The sequence below is a fragment of the Mycteria americana genome, chromosome 7 (genome assembly GCF_035582795.1).
Source record: "Mycteria americana isolate JAX WOST 10 ecotype Jacksonville Zoo and Gardens chromosome 7, USCA_MyAme_1.0, whole genome shotgun sequence".
Taxonomy (NCBI): Eukaryota; Metazoa; Chordata; class Aves; order Ciconiiformes; family Ciconiidae; genus Mycteria; species Mycteria americana.
The window spans coordinates 19,755,729-19,773,056 of record NC_134371.1 but is presented as its reverse complement, the minus strand read 5'-3'; the positions used below and the strand labels follow the sequence as shown (position 1 = coordinate 19,773,056).

General features: G+C 36.5%; 1 protein-coding gene across 8 annotated transcripts in view; it reads left to right on the top strand.

Annotated features, from left to right (window-relative positions):
* The window catches only part of RHBDD1 (rhomboid domain containing 1), a 52,638-nt gene extending 36,024 nt beyond the window's left edge, over window positions 1–16,614 (top strand). For all 8 annotated transcript variants that reach the window (XM_075507316.1, XM_075507319.1, XM_075507318.1 and 5 more), the window contains one exon: window positions 16,134–16,614. In XM_075507316.1, coding sequence (XP_075363431.1) covers window positions 16,134–16,252 — 119 coding nt within the window. In that variant the 3' untranslated portion in view covers window positions 16,253–16,614. The remainder of the gene's footprint in view (window positions 1–16,133) is intronic.
* Window positions 16,615–17,328: the final 714 nt, after the last annotated feature.

Genomic DNA, 17,328 nt, shown 5'->3' with positions numbered 1-17,328 from the left:
ACAGAATGCTGATTATTTCTTTCCGTGACTTCCTAAATATGCAGACATTTTTGAAGGTACTGCCAACGCAGCTTTCTCTTGGATGGTTTCCTTCTTGTAAATGTTTCAACTGCCAAAGAAAATTAAAATAGGAAGAAAACACTTTGTTAAATAAATAGTTAAATCTTTGACTGTAGCTAGAAATGTTTTTCTTACATTCACACTACATCTATTATAAAAGCATGGTTTGCATGTGGAGGTAGAGGCTGTTCTTGGTGTTTTGATCCAAGACTCAGTGATACAAACAGGACTGTCTTTCACTGACTTCAAAGTCTTTTCACTGACTTCAGTGGTCTCTGGATATTTTTTTTTCCCTTCAGTAACTTCAACTTTTTCTTAAAGGAACAAATGTTGTTCCTTTCACAGTGGGTTTGGCAAGGTCACCTTGCTGGAGAACAGGCAGTTCTGCTTAACAGCTGTGGGCATAATTAGAAGAAGCTGTGTGTGGGCTACATAAAAGCACTCTCTTCCACTTTGGAGAAAGTGGTAGTTGCTGTGGAGTGGCTCCAGTCTGCATTGGTGTCTACATCCATCCATCTGGCTTTCTTAGTCTTGGCATTGGGAAATGGATATTGTTCAGAGTTTCTTTGTTTTTGTGCGTCTTTGTTAGGCAAGCAGAAATGCAGTAAAGGAAAAACAAAGTGTGTTTTTTCCAAATGTGATTTTATATATACTAATATTCTTATGAATGTTAACAAACTTAGTCTGGGGATGCTTTTAGTGGTAAACTAAGGTCAGTGAATATTCCTAATCTTGGATTTATCCATGATTCACTATTCTAACTCTTGTTTTATCATTGGATTAATTCTGTAGACTGGGTGTAGTTTACATTTTGTTCACTGGGATTATCTTAAAAATGATGTTCTGAACCTTTTTCTGATGTTTGACTGAATAAATGAGTCATTTCTAGTAGTTTCAAGAAAACTATATATCTCCATATTATGTCTTGTTGGCCAACGTCGTGGCTGCATCCTTGTGGTCCTAAGGCCAACCGTGTTCTGCTTTGCTTCTCTTCTATACTTTTTGTTTTCTATCTGGAGTCTCTAGCTTGCATTTAAAAACAAATCTGTAATTATTTTGAGCATTACATAGATTACCTGCTGTTGTCAGTCTGCAGCAGTAGGTTTTAGGATTATGCTCAAGAGGAACATAGGGGACAATTTTGTCTTTCATATTCAATCTAATACAACTGTGCAATCTTGTAGACATACATGAGCCAGCTCAGCTTGCCCTGAAAGCTGGTTGGACATGAGCCAGCTCTTATCAAAAAGTCTTAGTTTCATTAGCTCAAGAAGTTTTGCTAATGCAGTTAGTTATATTTAGCAACCTTAAGTACAGACAGGTATGATCCTTTCTGCAAAAGATTCATGAGACATCATAGCCTCAGTTAGGTATTTCAGATATGGTTCACAGTTGGAGCATTGCAAGGTGGTAGTGAATGTCTGCACTTGTTAACTCTTTCAGTGACTTGGCAGAGGATATGTAGTACCACTTATATCCTGTACTACTTGAAAAGGTGTGGCTAGCACCTAGGTTAGATGAACCTGAAATACTTTAAATCTAGCTTTGAGTGAGTTTCAAAGAGGGAAAAATCGTGATTCAGATCAGCATAACTTGGTACTTTTTGTCTTTATTCATTCAAGTAATTATATAGCTTAAATGTTTTAGTTTTTTAACACATTGCTATGACTGATGATACTATAAAGGATTAATAATTCATGTATTTAGTAGTTTTTTAATCAACTTCATGTGAAGCAACATTTGGATGAAAATTAGAATTTGGTTAAAAAAAATAAATACCCAGTTAGGTTTCTGGATACCTTTAACAACAGTTTTAAATGGAAAAACAAAGCCCATTTGCCTTACTTAATAAAGGAATTACAGTTTGTCATTAAATAATTTGCCAAAATTATTTCTGATCCTTATGGTATTCACGATTTTGGAGCTACTAAGACTCATTAGGTAGCACTTTTTACTTTTTCAGTTATTTGAAGATGAATATAAAAAGATTTCCTTTTCATTTTCCACTTTATTTCTTTAGATGAACAAATTAAAAACTGAATAAACTGAACTGTAAAAGCTCTTACATAGCATGAGCTCAACAGGAAATTTTTGATATGTTAAAGCAGAAGCTGTTGTCAGATTCTGATCTTAGGATCTGAGCAAGTGGTCTCCATAGTGCTCTCATTATTTTAGTTCAAGTTTTTTTTTTAATAGATGATAATACAGATCTTAACAAGTATTAATAATTTCAAATAGGCTCCATAAGGAGGAAAGTATATTTAAGTTCTGGGTTTAAAAATTGTCATTTCTTAATGGCCCTTCTAACACCAAACCTCAAGGAAATAATACCAGTTTAGTTGTCTTGAGAAATTTGATCAAGAAAAAACAAGGGGAATAGTCAAATAAAAATACAAATTAATACATAACATTGAAAGAGGAGGAAGGGGCAAAGTGGAAAATTGGCATAACTTCACAATGCAGTATACACTTCAGAGGCATAAGAATTGGGAGGAAGTGGACTTATACAAATTTAATGTCCTTGTTCATAATAAGTTCTGTTTATTTTGTTGGGATGATGCTCAGAGTACCATGACATCTCAGGTAATGGCAGAATGGCTGAGGTCTTACGAAGAGATCTGGATAGACTAGAGAGCTGGGCAATTGCTAACTGTATGAAATTCAACAAGAGCAACTGCACCTGGGACAGGGTAATCCTGGTTATACATACAGACTAGGGGATAAGAGGCTGGAGAGCAGCCTTGCGGAAAGACATCTGGGGGTTTGGGTTGATGGCAAGTTGAATATGAGTCAACAATGTGCCTTGGCAGTCAAAAGGGCTAACCGTGTCCTGGGGTGTATCAAGCACAGTATAGCTAGCTGGTTGAGGGAGATGATTGTCCCACTCTACAGCGCACTGGTGTGGCCCCACCTCGAGTACTGTGTGCAGTTTTGGGTGCCTCAAATAGAAGGAGGATATCGAACCATTAAAGTGTGTCCAGAGGAGGGTGACCAAGATGGTGAAAGGCCTCAAGGGCAAGACTTAAGAGGATTGGCTGAGGTCACTTGGTTTGTTCAGCTTGGAGAAGAGAAGGCTGAGGGGCAGTCTACATCTTCCTCAAGGCAGGCAGCGGAGCGGGCGGTGCTGATCTCCTCTCTCTGGAAACCAGTGATAGAACATGAGGAAGTGGAATGAAGCTGTGTCAGGGGAAGTTCAGATTGGACATTAGGAAAAGGTTCTTCACTGAGAGGGGGGTTGGTCACTGTAACAGGCTCCCCAGGGAAGCGGTCGCGGCACCAAGCCTGTCAGAGTTCAGGGACCGTCTGGACAATGCTCTTAGTCATATGGTTTAGTTTCAGGTAGCCCTATGAGGAGCAGGGAGTTGGACTCGATGATCCTTATGGGTCCCTTCCAGCCTGAGATATTCTGTGAGGGTGCAGTAGGCCAGGAAGGGGTAAACATGGTGTTCGTCTGGGATGACGGAAGGAGCCAAGGTTTTATGTAAGCCAGGCAGTTTAAATTTCCAGAAAAACATACTATAAAAGCCTGGAAAAGTTACAGGTAGGTAAGTAACAAGACTGTATGGATTTGCTATGACAGTTAGTCATAGAAAACTAGTCATAGCAAACTAGTCTGAATAAAGAGATACAAGTTGTGTAACCGTATGAGTTGGGCCGTGTGTGAAACTAGTGTGGCCTTTGCTAGTCTTGCAGAGTATTCAAAAAATAAGCAATGGAAATACAGCATTGATTAAACTGTTAGGTGGGTGTAAAATTAACTAGAAAAGCATGTGTTGAAGTATGGATAATATGCAATGGTCTGCCCTGTGTGCAGTTCTAGTTTTGTTTGTAATTTGGATGATGTAATGCAATGTAAGTACCTCCTGATACCAGCTCAGGAAGGCTGCAGAAACACTGGAACATGGATGAGAAGTAAGAGTTATCTTGGCAAATTGGAAGGCTGTCTCAAAAAAGATGGAAGTAATTCTGTTTTCAAGTTCTGCATGCTAGTAGATACAACCAATGACGTAACATGGATGAACAACGTCATGTTATGTAACACTTGCCTCACTGTGAATAGGCATGTTATCTGCAAACACATGCTTCTGTGCTCTTCAGTATTAGTAAGACCTTACATGTAGCACTGCATCAAGTTTTTAGCACTTCTTTTGAAAAAGGATGGGAAGCGTCTGGAGAGTCAGAGGGGGAAAGCAGTAAGAATTAAGTGGGGATGTAGAAAACACAACTGAAAAGAACATATAGTATGAGATAGGAGGCAGAGGGCAGTTGGTCTGTAGAAGATATCTGATAATACACAAATCTTCAAATACGTTAAAAGTAGCTGCAGAGAGGAAGGGAATGTAAATTTATTACAATTTATAAAAGAAGAAATAAAGGTGTTATTTTATGAGTGGAAATTTAAGTTAGATGTTAATAATGGTAAGTAATGGAATAAATTGGCAAAGAATTTTGTGGAACCTTCATCCTGCAAGGGTTTTGAGGTTAAACAGAGGTTTCTCATGAACGTGACAAAGGTAACTGCCTGTGCCATAGGGCATGAAGATGGACTAGATAATCATTTGAGGTTCTTTGTAGCTCTGGTTTCTATGGTTCTAGCAATAAACTATGCTTCATTTTACAATCAAATCACTTTAAACTACAAATTATATATATATTTAGCTAAAGAACTTGAAAGACCTGACAACTTGGAAAAGAATTTTTAGAGGGTTTAATGACCAAGGAAGAAGAATACTATAGAACAGTGCAAGGATATTTTCCTAGCAGCTAACCGCATTAAGCTGCAGAACAATCTCCGAGGGAACGAGGAGGATAGCAGCTAAAACCAGTTTAGTTGAACTAGTTTTTAAAACCAGTTTTGTCAAGCTATAAAAAGAGGAATAGGGTGTGGGTTTCAGAAAAAAGAGTAAGCCTCCTAGTGTGACTCTGTTATGTTATCTTTAGGCTCATTTTTTTACCAAGTGATCATGCACGTTAGCAATATCAAACAAGGGACTTTTTATTAAGGTATTTAATGTTAATCAAGGAAATGTAAGTATTGTTTTTTTAACTATTGAGCAGGGGACCCTTGTGGTTGGGTTTTTTTTCTGGTCTTGTTTTAAGGATCTAGAAAGGACCAGAACTTCCCTGTAGCTTTACAATTCAGAAGCATTGAACCAAGTGCTGGAACATCACACAAAAATATTTGCCAAGAATAGGCATGTTTTACACTGGTAAGGACATAACTTGTGAGTAACTTCCTAACTGTAAGCAATGGTAGGGGTGATGAAATTTCATTTGCATTTATTCCTTCTTTTTGCCAGGAGAAACTTCCAGCCATTTCAGTTCTATTTTGTGTAACTCCTTATCCTGTTTGTTTTGTTCTTGCTCTACCCCTTGTCTTAGATCTCATTTTTAGGGCTTTACGTCACTGTATTTTTGACAGTGCTCTTGATCTGTGTGACTGTGTAAATCTTGATCTGTGCAACTGTGTAAAAACAGTCCAGGAGAATAAAATACAGGTCATGTGAATAGCAAAATAAGACATGTAAGTAATTTTATAAAGTAATGAATGTCTAAATGTCATTTGGAGGATGGAATTGGAAAATATGTCTAAACACTAGTGAATATGCACTAAACAACTAAGGGAAGAAACTGCATAGAAAGGAGTATGGAATAACATGAGGTCTCTGATTCTAGTTTTTTCCGTGAAGGATGTATTGCAGATGCTTGAAATTGATGAACATAAATTAAAGAAATAAGGAAAAGGATACCTTGCTATTTGCAGCTGAACAAAAGACTTCTACTAGATTATGATAAATATACAGCCTACCTGAAACTATAACTGAAGTTATTCTTAGCTTTCTTCTTACTACTCTGAAGAGGAATAGATGTCTGTCTGTCTTAGCTTAAAGATAGGTTAAATAGCATGTCTGTATAGGTCAAGGGGTTTTTTGAGTTGGTTAGCAAATCCCTTTCAATACTTGGGACTGAAAGATGTAGTATGAAAGATGATGATGTATCAGCCATTTTAAGTTTAATAATGAGTTTAGCCTTGTTTAGGAGAATTAACATCTGGAGAATTACTAGATGGTTGGAAAATCCAGTGAGATTATTTTATGTCATCTCTCCTGTAGTATTTTCAGTATCTAGCTAAACGGTAGCTGGAGGTAGCTATAAAACTAACTCTCTTAATTCTTTTCTGAAGGGCATCAAGTCCAGCAGTGGTCTATATCCTCTTACTTCTGCATTGTAGTGTTGATTATTTGTTGCAAACACATGATCTGAGTATGCAGTAAGCTTTTGGCTTATTCTGAGGCAGTGACTGATGGTCTTTACTCTAAAAATGTTACCAATGTGCTTTTAACAACTTTTGTTAGTTTAATAAGAGTTTGTTATTTTGGTGATATGGATACAGCAAAGATGAGACTTTGAGGCATGATAAAAATAAATTTTAAAATCCTCATGTATGAAGGGATTAAGATACCTGTATTAAGTCTTAGCCATCTCTTCTCCTAACCAAAACAAATTATCAGACCTTTTGGAGGGAATGGTTTTGTGTATTTCTCAGTTTTATAATCTCTTCTTTTAAAATGAGAGAGAGAGAGAGACTCTGTGTTCAAGATGGATCTCGCTTGCTCTTCTAACAATCCATTTGTATCTGGACTCATTGTATATTACTTTCCTTCTAGCTTCATTAGCCACATTAATTTCCTGCTTGATTTTTCATTTGTCAACCGTTCCAAAGCACAACACAGAAACAGTAGTTAGACTTCAGTTTCTGTTCTTCACCAGTTTGTTATGTTCAAGTCTGTAGAGGAGGAATGTTGGCACCAGCACCAGGAAGAATAGTTTGCTTCATAGCATGACAAAATTCTTTCATACATTGACAGAAACTTAAAGGGCAGTGTTAGAAACAATAGCGTAGGCTATTAAATGTGGTCTGCTTGGAGCTGAGTAGGAAAAAATTGGACAGTGATAAGTGCTAAAAGCCGAATCTGTCAGACTGTATAGCATGTCTGCATTTTGCAGAGGGAAGGAGATGAGAGAATAAAGCAGATTTGCCATTTTATAGTTTTTTCAATTGTAGTTCCTGTCTGGCTTCTAGTGCAACATAAAACAGTGGAAAGGCTGCTGTGTTTTGTTTGCCTCAACTCTTTCTGGAAGCCTCCTTGTCCTTCTAAAGTATGAGAGGAGGAAAAATGATGTTGCATATGCACTGCCTTTCCTTAGGATTCTCTGTACAACTCAATAAATGTGAAGGTAGTTTGTTAAACTAACCTTAAGACTTGACTACTAAAATTGGCTGGAAGATATGAAAGATATGATAGAAACACTGGGCATTTAACTCTAGCTTCTCCCTGCCCTCCAGTTTACTTCTTCCAATTAAAAAATATCTGGTTGATTATGCATGAAAAAATATATGTTTGGATGTTTATAAACTGAGAGAACTCCCATTTTCTCAAATAGAACACTTTAAACATTGGTATTTTGTATTAAAAAAGTCAGGTGTATACCACAGATGCAGCAATGTAGTACATTGTATGTAATCTGTAGCATGCCCAAGAGCAGTTTGTGAACTTTAATTATATCCTGGCATTATAACATAGCAGGGCTATACTATTTATGGAAGAAATACATTATATGAAACTGGTGTAAAGGAAAGCCAAGCAAGTGTTCTAAGTTGTTACAACATTTGATCAAATATTTTCAAACCGCTATTGCTTAGTTGTATTGATAAATAAACTATAAATCTTTCGCACCTATTTTAACAATCTTGATCTGTTTCTTGAAGGAAGTCATTCTGGGACCTCCAAAGGACATAACAGCACATCTCTTGAGGAGGTCTGTACTGGAGGGTTCTGTCTGTGGTCATCTTCCCATGCATTTTTTCATATTTCCATTCTCTTTTATTTCAGGAGGAGAAAAGTGACTTTCTTTTTGGGACCCACAGGAAGGTTACCTAAAGGTAGAGAGACAGATGCTCTATACTGTCTGTATTTCCTAGAAGAAAGTTTTGAAGGGGCTGAACACACATCCTAGCTTTGGTGACTATGTAAGCTATCTTTAGACTCGAAACAGGTCCTAGAAAAAAGATTGGAAGAGCTTGCCAGATCTGTGAGCTCTTGGGCCCATGAATACAGCATTTCTCTTACTCCTTTGACAATGACATAGGTACAGATGCTGACAATCTGTTTCTGTAATCAAATGACATGATAATACAGAAGATGCAGTGAAGCAATTAAGTTGTATAAAATGGCAATGTCTACATGAGATGATCCTAACAGTCCTGCATTTGTGAGGACCTAAGCTAACAGCCTTCGAGTGAGCAATTTGTTGGCTGCAGAAAACATTGTTTCAAGAAAAAGAAGAGAAAATCCCACAATGAGTTTGCTACGAACTATGATACTATACCTGAACCTCAGCTCTGCTAAGTGTAGACTTCCTGTCTTTCACACCTTTCAAAGGCTGGGAGAATCAAAGCCAAGATTATCTTTGTGTATGCTTGGATATTAAATGATTATATCTGAGGCACCTGTTAAGGGCTCTCCTCTTGGCACAGGCCAGTCTTTTCATCCAGATCAGGGCTCTCTACGTTTTGGTTAGCTGTATGCTCCTCACTGTGTTGAAAAGAGATTGTCATTTGTCTGTGATTATCTTCTACAACAAAGCGTCTACAAAAGTAAGAGTTTTTTGGAAATGAGAAGTGTTTGTTCTTTGTGTGGGTACGTAAGTGTTTGTACAGTTTGTTTTTTGTATGGGTACTACATTCACCAGTGCCAGGGCAGATAGTGATACTGAAAATTGTAAGCTATTCAGCTGAAATATTCTAGATGGTTCTTTAACACAGCTAAAGCTAGCATGAAAAATACATACAGATGTGCTGCATTGTAATACCATTGCTGCTTATTTGCTACGCTCACCTTCTTTTATCTAGCAGCATCAGTGTTTATCAAGGACCTAATTGCATGTTTCTACCAGTCAGACTACCACAGTTTGGTAGCTTGATAAATTCTTCCTGAAGCTTACAGAAACTCTTGCAAATCCTATTACCTAACCTAAAACTAAGGCCATTACTTCAGAGAGGAGGAAAAATCGAGTGTGTTTGATGTAACACTTCTGTGGCTTGTACTACAAGCAGAACTAAAACCCTACATGGAGATTTTGTCTGTTTGGCTCACCCTGTAAGATGACTGGTTGATTTTTCTTCCTTATGCCAAATTTCATGCAGAGGAGCAAAAAATGCACACTTCACACACATTCTACAGGTATTATTACTACACTGACAGGATGGCGTGTTTCAAATTGTCCTTATATCTGATCTCGAAGGTTAGAGGGCAGTGTATAGGTGAAGACTAAATGGATGGGTCATTTGCATTGCCAGCTGGCTGCATAAGTTTTGCTTTGCTGTCGAACAAGGCTTGCTGTGCCACAGCCACATCAATCTCTAGTGTTTCTGTGAAATCTATATGCTGCTTTGTGGAGTGGTCTGCTTGTGTTTGCAGTGGGTTTGGCTGGAGGTTCACATGTCATATTCAGAAGAACAGTTCTGAATTATCTGTTAGACTGATGTAGTTAGAAGTTCTAATTCCAATGATGTTGAGTATGTCCTTCCACCTGTGTGCTTTCTTTGGGAAACAGGAGTTGTCTTTGGTTTAGGGTTTTGGTTTTGTTTTTTGGTTTTGTTTTGTTTTTTTATTCTATTTCCACTGAAATATTCTAAGTGGTGAATTGTTGTCACTAACAATGTTAGTTTTTCCACCTCCTCCTGAGTGCTCTTCTAGGTAATGCATTTGGTAACTGTATTTTAGTATTTGAAGTGCTGAGAATGTGGAAGAAGATCTGGGGAAGATCTGAGCTGATCACTGTTACAGTGAAAATCTGGGGAAGATCTGAGCTGATCACTGTTACAGTGAAAAGCTTCAAAGCATGTGTTGTGCATGTCCAAGGGAGACAGCGTTGTATTGCAGATGCACAAAATGAGAAAAACACTAGACATGTTATTGATAACAAGATAGGCAAAATTTAGAGGTTTCTTGCATAGAAGATAGCTGTGTTGCTGTTCAGCTTCAGGGTTAAGATGTTGGTTATGCAGTCGGTCTTGTCAGGACAGACATTCTTCTGCAAAGCACTGTACACAATAGCAAGTTAAGTTCTTAATTTAGGACTGGTTTAGTAAAGAAAAAAGTATATATTGTATTCTAGGGGCTTTCACTTTGCTTTCCTTTTGATGAAACCTGATGTGACAGGGAAACTGCTAGATGGTGGCAAATAATCCCTGGTTTCAAACCAGCCAGACAATAAACAACTCTATAATATTCAGTGCAGCAGCTTCTCTAGAGCCCATCTGTTTCAAAATAACCCTAATTCCGCTTACAAGGCGGAATGCTTTGTTGGCTGGAGTTTGTCCTAATTTCCGTGGCGGCCTGCGTGGCTCCGGTGCCATCTGCTGGGTGAGCGAGCGATGTCCCCAGGCCCTGCAGGAGCACCCTCCTCACTGAAATGCAGTGCAAGGGTCTAAGATCTCATTAGTTAACTACTTTCTTGCTTGCTAGTGGAGTCTAATGTGCACATTTAAAAGTGCGAATTTAATATTGCAAGCTAATATGTGCCCTCTCTCCTTTTGTTTCGTTTCTTGAAGGAGGAGAGAAGCGATGGCCCAGCTGCAGCTGTCATCTTGGGCATCCTTTACTAAAACCTATGGATCTCCATGGGTTATAAGTTGTATTATTTGACAATTAAATTGCTCCTCAAGCATCTCTCTCTGAATTGCTTAAAGCAATTCAGCATGTAATACTCTCAAGCTTCTTTGCTTTTCACTACAAGATGATTAGATCTTACAAAATGATGCTTCAAATGTGAAACTGTTTGGAAAAGATAAGTCTTAAGCCTAGACAGGATCAACTCATGCCTCCTTGCTGGCATCTCTTCTGTTTCTGACATTTGTTTTTGTGACTAGAATTAGTTTCTGGTGGGTAGGGCACTTCTGGAGATTGACCGTGTTGGTGATTTGTTATAACGTGAGCTGTGAATGTCTACACTAGAAACTCTTGCTGTTTGTACAGTAGTGATAGCTGCCTGTGCTTTAACAGCCATAGCATATGGAAGAATAAAAAAAATCTTACATTTTGTGTTGTGATTATGCCTTATTTTTTTCAAATAGATCATGTGATGGGTATAACAACAGAAGGCAACATTTTTTAATATTCAAGTTTTCATCAATTTTGCCTTTTAACAAAATAAATGTGATTTAATTGAAGAATGAACAAGAATAATGATCTATTGCTCTCCTGATTGTCCTATAAAAGCACTCAGTGTGATAGTACTTAATTTGAAATAATCTTTTACTTGCAAATGACCTGTTACAAGTGAGGTGAACTGTTCAGCATCAGTTCAGTGATGAAATGGAAGTTCAGGGTTTACTTCATAAATGTCTCAAATATTAATCCAAAAGGCACGCTGAAACATTTATTAAGTTTCCTTCTACTATCGTAAAGTCTCTAAGGAAGTTTTGGGCATTACAAGCTGTTGTAAGTTAGTAGTGCCTAGAATTGCATGAGAACAGAACTGAAATATATGTGTGTTGTAGAGTTAAGTCTTTCATTTGAAATACTGGTATCCAATAAGACAGTCTTAGCTCCTTGCATTTATCGTTGGTTTTGTTATGTGCTGTCTCTGCGTAGAATTTAGAATATATTTTCTTGTTCTAAAACAGAAATACCATTCAATGAGATCTTTATAGGCAATGAGTATCTGCTGTATCAGAATTTCAGGAATTTCAGAATTGAGAGAGTTGTTTGTTTGTGATCTGTTAACCATAAAAATTAAAGCAGGTAATAGAACTTAAGATACAAAACAAGTTTTTCTTAGGAATCAGAAGAACCAATATCAGGTGCAGAATTTTCAGTGCAAAGTCTCCAATATCCAATAAGGTATGGCTAATAGTCTCATATAAAGATTTTTTTTTTTTTCTTTCTGCCTTAGCAGATTGGGCAGTTGCATCTTTAAAATGACTGTGGTGAACATGCCAGTATTTTGTTTCCAAAACTTGGAACTTGAGTGGAACCAAGAGAGTATGATAAACTCTCTAGTTTCTTGAGGGATTCCCCTGGTTAATTATGTCTTTTGACTTGAGAAGATTTGTGTGCTCAATAGTTCTTATTTTTCTGTATTGCTTAAATCCAAGGAAAAGGGTGCAAATTTGAGTAACAATCTACAAATCTGTGTTGGGTTTTTTAACTAGTAAAAATGGTCTCATGGGTCAGCATAAAGTGTTCTACAGTCTTCTTTCCAAAATTGTTGTTACGGTTACTATACAAGCAGTTCCTCTTGTAAATCTTGATGTAGATCAGGCGCTGAAGGAAGACCAGGAAGCAAGGGTGAGCAAACGCGCTCAGGGTCAGCACTGGCATCCAAGCTGACGAGCTGTGTGTGACTCTGCTCTTCGGAGTGCAAAACATTCTCAGTTTTCTCAACTGAGAGATGCTTGCTCTTTCACAGTGGGGAAAATATGTTAAAAAGAGAGGACAATCAGTGTTGTCGCCTTCATTTCAGCCTGTGTGTCTGCAATTAATCAAATTTCTGATTTTGACATGCTGACTAACCTTTGAACCTGTGCTTAATGCATTATACATTATGCCTATGGAGGACTGTAGGTTCAGAGTAATGTGCTGTAATGCCTAACTACAGTAAGTATTTTAGGCATGATAAGCATATTTATTTAACATGTGGATGAAAATGTTTAAGACTATTAAAGCTTTATTTGTATTACGCTAATACACATTTAATTAAACCAGTTGCAATTATAGCGATTTTTCTTGTTTTGGTTCAAAATCCTTTAATTGTAAACTTTAGTAACAAAACAAAAAAACCCTCACACAGAGTGACAGGAAAGGTGTGGAGGGTCTCAGTCTTCCATAGTCACAGAACACAGTTCTAGTTCACAATAAAATTAATTCAAAAATATGCCATGTAAGGGTTAGTGTATTGTTCTAACTTTTATCTACTATATCCTTTGGCTTATTCTATTATCTAGTGTTATTGCAGTTTTTTAAATACTTTAAATATAATCTTAAAATCCATCAGTCTTGAAGGTTTTTGCTGATGTGTTGGAAAGATTGTGTTCATTTCTTGCACAGAAGTCCAGGTGTTGTTCCAGTAGTAACAGTGGCCTAATTACCATTTCTGAACACTGTGGCTTATAAATATTTTGGTTAAAAGTGTTATTTCATTAATATTTGTATTGTAATTTAAAAAAAAAGGTGTCAGGGAACTATTTTGGGTAACCGGATAATTTAAATATATACATGCAAATATAAATACATATATTTAAACCTTCACATTCAGACAACTTCACTCCTCACCATATTGTTTGATGTAAAATAGTATCTTTTCTTGAACATAAAGCTTTTCAAAATGCATTGTCAGTCTTTTATTTTTGGGTCAACATATAAAGGAGCATTTTGCATCTTTTTATAACATCTCTTTCTATTTCTAGTGATTATTAAAGCACATTTATATTTGAAGTGTTGAGCATATTTTATGGGGACTCTGCCAGTACTCGTCTTAACTGTTTAAGTGGTATCTGATCTCTTAAATAAAAACTAACCAAGGATGCTATATAGAAAAATAAATGTTTTAATGAGAAACCTTGATATTTGAGAATGTCACTACAGAAAATAATTTTTTAAAAATGCAAATGTTTTCTTAATTATGATTATTAAAAAAAATAATATCAGGCGTTACAAATGCAGTTTTGACCCTGTATGGTGCAGCCATTTGTATGATCAGGGTCTTGACTATATTACTTTTCATATATGAAAACTTATACCTTTCCGCTATTGTTAATATTTATATTTAAAGTATACCCATCAAAAGTCAAAATAAAAAGAAAATACTAGGCTTTTTAATTGCTGTTATATTATTATATAAACAACACTGTGAAAAGCCCTTAACTTGCTGACTTTCTTTTCCATTTATTCACCCCAGATATTACATACCATTAAAAAAAATTAAGAATCACAGTGATTTTTCTCATAAATTTTTTTGCCATGACAACATAAACATCGTTGAGAACGTTATAATGAATTCCATGTTGTTTAACAATTTCTTTACTTACTCATAGATGATGAATAAGATAAATACATATATACTCATTTCTGTTCCAGTATGTGTCTACAACTGATAAATGTTGACTTTAAAAGATTCATTGAGCTTTCTCAGGCCTTTTAACTTTTTTGTTTAGACATATTTCTGCACTATCATGAAAGGATCTGATGTCTGCTGATCACCTTGCTTTATGCCTTCCAATTTGAAGCTCTTGGGTTCTTTAATTTCTAAATGAATGGTCATTGGGTTACAAAATATTGTAAGCCAGTGTGTTTTCTCAGCTTGTGGTCAGCAGGACACAGTAAAGCAACTATGTATTTTTTCTTTTCAAACAAACCTTGTATAAGAAACAAAGTAAAATGAGGGAAAATAAATGTAGTAAATGAACATTCCGTTCAGCTTAATATATTTTTGTTAATGAAAACCATTCTGCCCATGCTGCAGATTATATTAACTATTTTTTTTTTTTTAGACAAGGAGATTGCTCTTGGACTTAAAAAAAGTAAAATTGAGAAGCATTGCAGTTAACGTTACCTGTGCCAAGCTCTATGACTTACAATATATGTTAGCTTTCTATAATATTTTGAACAATATTTGTCAAATAATGATGTAGCATTTTCAGAGGCAGAGTAACAGCTTAAACATTTTTCAAATTTGTCTCTAGCAAGTTGAGACACGGGGACAAGCTGAAGATAGAATACTAAAATATATATTAAATTCATTTCTTGTATGTTAATGTGAATTTGAAAAATCCTTTTAAACAGTGCATCTTATTTTATAAACATTTATGTTAATATTGCTGCCTATCAGGGTTTAAGCAGCTATAGTTATCTCTGGAAGCCTTTTCCAAGAGTTTGACTTCTTGGCAAACACAAAAGGAAAATTATGAACATGTTCTAATATATTTTCACAAATTCATACATTTATTGGTGACTACTCTACAAACTAAAATGCTTTTGTAATTGGATCAGAAACTAACAGAGCCTCTTCATAAGTTGGACTTCCTGACTTCATGTCATGTAAACAGGCCTTATGTGTTTGCTACAAACAATTTCTGATACAGGATACAGCTGTATTTGAAATTCATCTTGAAAATTAACACAACAGTACAATACTTGCTTTTGGTTTTCCATATTCACTTTTGCTAATTTAAATGAGATCCTGAGGCGAAAGTTTAAAAAATACTGAATGTTACCGAGGCTGTTGTGTTACCTTTGAAAGCTAATTTGCTTATCCTTAACACTGTACCTATGCTCAGAAGGCAGTCTCTCATTTTTGCTTCCCAGCGCCCTTCAGTTGAGGTGGTGTATAACCACAACCTTTTAATTGTTTCTTTGCTCCGTGACTTAATGTGAATTCTGAAGAGTTGCTGGAATAGCCTGTTCTTGTCTTCTCTTGGGGTGCCAGGGCAGAGAACCTTCGGTCTTGGTGTGCTATTTCTGTGCAGATTACTTTGCTTACAGTTCTCTAGCGCAGCTGCCACGTGTAGTTCATTTCTGAAATTGCTTGCTGCCAACTAAGGATGGGAGTTGTATGTGCATCTGGTATGGGTCAGCACATGTTGGACTGCAATACTAACAGCAAAAACAAAAGCTTATTTTGCCAGAAGTAACTACTGAGGACATTTAAATAGTTTAACAATCTGGAGTTTACTGTATAAAGTAAGAGATTGTGAAAAATGTGAACTCCAGGTTAATACTTGTTAGATGTTTGGGTGTTCTTTTGGTTGTGGTTTGTTGGTTTGGTTTTTTGTGGTTTTGTGTGGTGGGTGTGGGGGGGTTTTTTTGGTGGTTGTGTGTTGTTTGGGGTTTTTTTTCAGTGTCTTTAGGAGCAGTTGCTGGAAGTTGTGATTGCCCTGAAATCATCGGAATTGGAAACATTCAACTCCCTGTTTCCTTTGTGTCATGATGCTTTGGATTAGAGGATATATGTGCATTTTTCTCTCATTACAGAACAAAATAACAGTTGTTTTTCACTGTGTCTTGTAGATTTTGATGGAGCAACATACAATAATGAGCGGCGACCCTATGGTTTTTGGTTTCCACCTGAGCAGCATTCAGAAGAGGAAATAAGAAGGCGAAGGCTTCATAGGTTTGAGAGAGAATGAAATTGGCAGGTGTTGATGTAAATTGTAAAGTGCTGTTCAGAGTTACCAAAATATTTGCAGAATTATTTGTAATATGCAGATTTATTTGTAATTTCCCAATTTTTTTACTACTAGTTGCAAAACTGCAGAGGATTTTGTGAGTTCAGGCTCAGAATTGGAACTTGCATAAAAAGTGTGAGCTAGGAATCAAAATGTGATCTTAATGTACCTTAAATATGGAAGAAGACTCATGGTTTTACCAAACTGTCTTTTTTCTTAAGTTCTTTTGTGTAGCTTCAAGAATTCCTTGGCTTTTTGACTGCTGGTATTCTCAGACAACAAGTTTTCTTCATCCATCACCGATGAAAAAAACATTACTTTTTTTATACAATTGTGAAACTATGCAATTTTTCCTTGCAAACTTGTCTCTGTTTATCTATGGTGACCAACTGTTTTTGGGATTGGCATGTGAAATGTCACTTGAAAAGACTGCTTTGATGACAACAGCTAGATCATGAGTTTAGGCTTAAGCTTTTCAGCAGTCTTGCAAACTGTGAAAAATAGTTGCAGCTATCCTTACCCTAAGGAATTACTTAATACAACCTTTAGTGTTGCAGTCTTCCTTAAAACATGCCATTTTATCTAGAGCCTGTATGTGATAAAAATGAGTTGTAACTACTTATTATTTCCTAAAGCCTTTCTTAATATTTATGTTTTAAATAAAATGTTTCCCTTTAGAGTTGAAATAATTTGTTAGGAAAGGGAGGTGGATATGCCATACAAAGAATAGTTAGCAACTTACACTTTTTCAAAGCATCTATTTCCCTTTTTAAGAAAGATTGGAAATTGTATCATGTATATGCTGTTCATGCAGCTTTAGAAATTCTACTATTTGTCTGTATGTATCTCATTTGATGTCCAGGAGCAGCAGTAAGAGTTGGCAGACTTGTGGAGATCTTGCCTAAATATAGACTACCTTAAATTCTTCAATTTCTAGCAAGAATTCCTCTGCCCAACTCTAGAGTAGTTGATAGGAGACCAGAGAGCTCAGCTGTCACTTTGGACAGACCCTCCAGTTGCTGCTTGTCACACAGTGG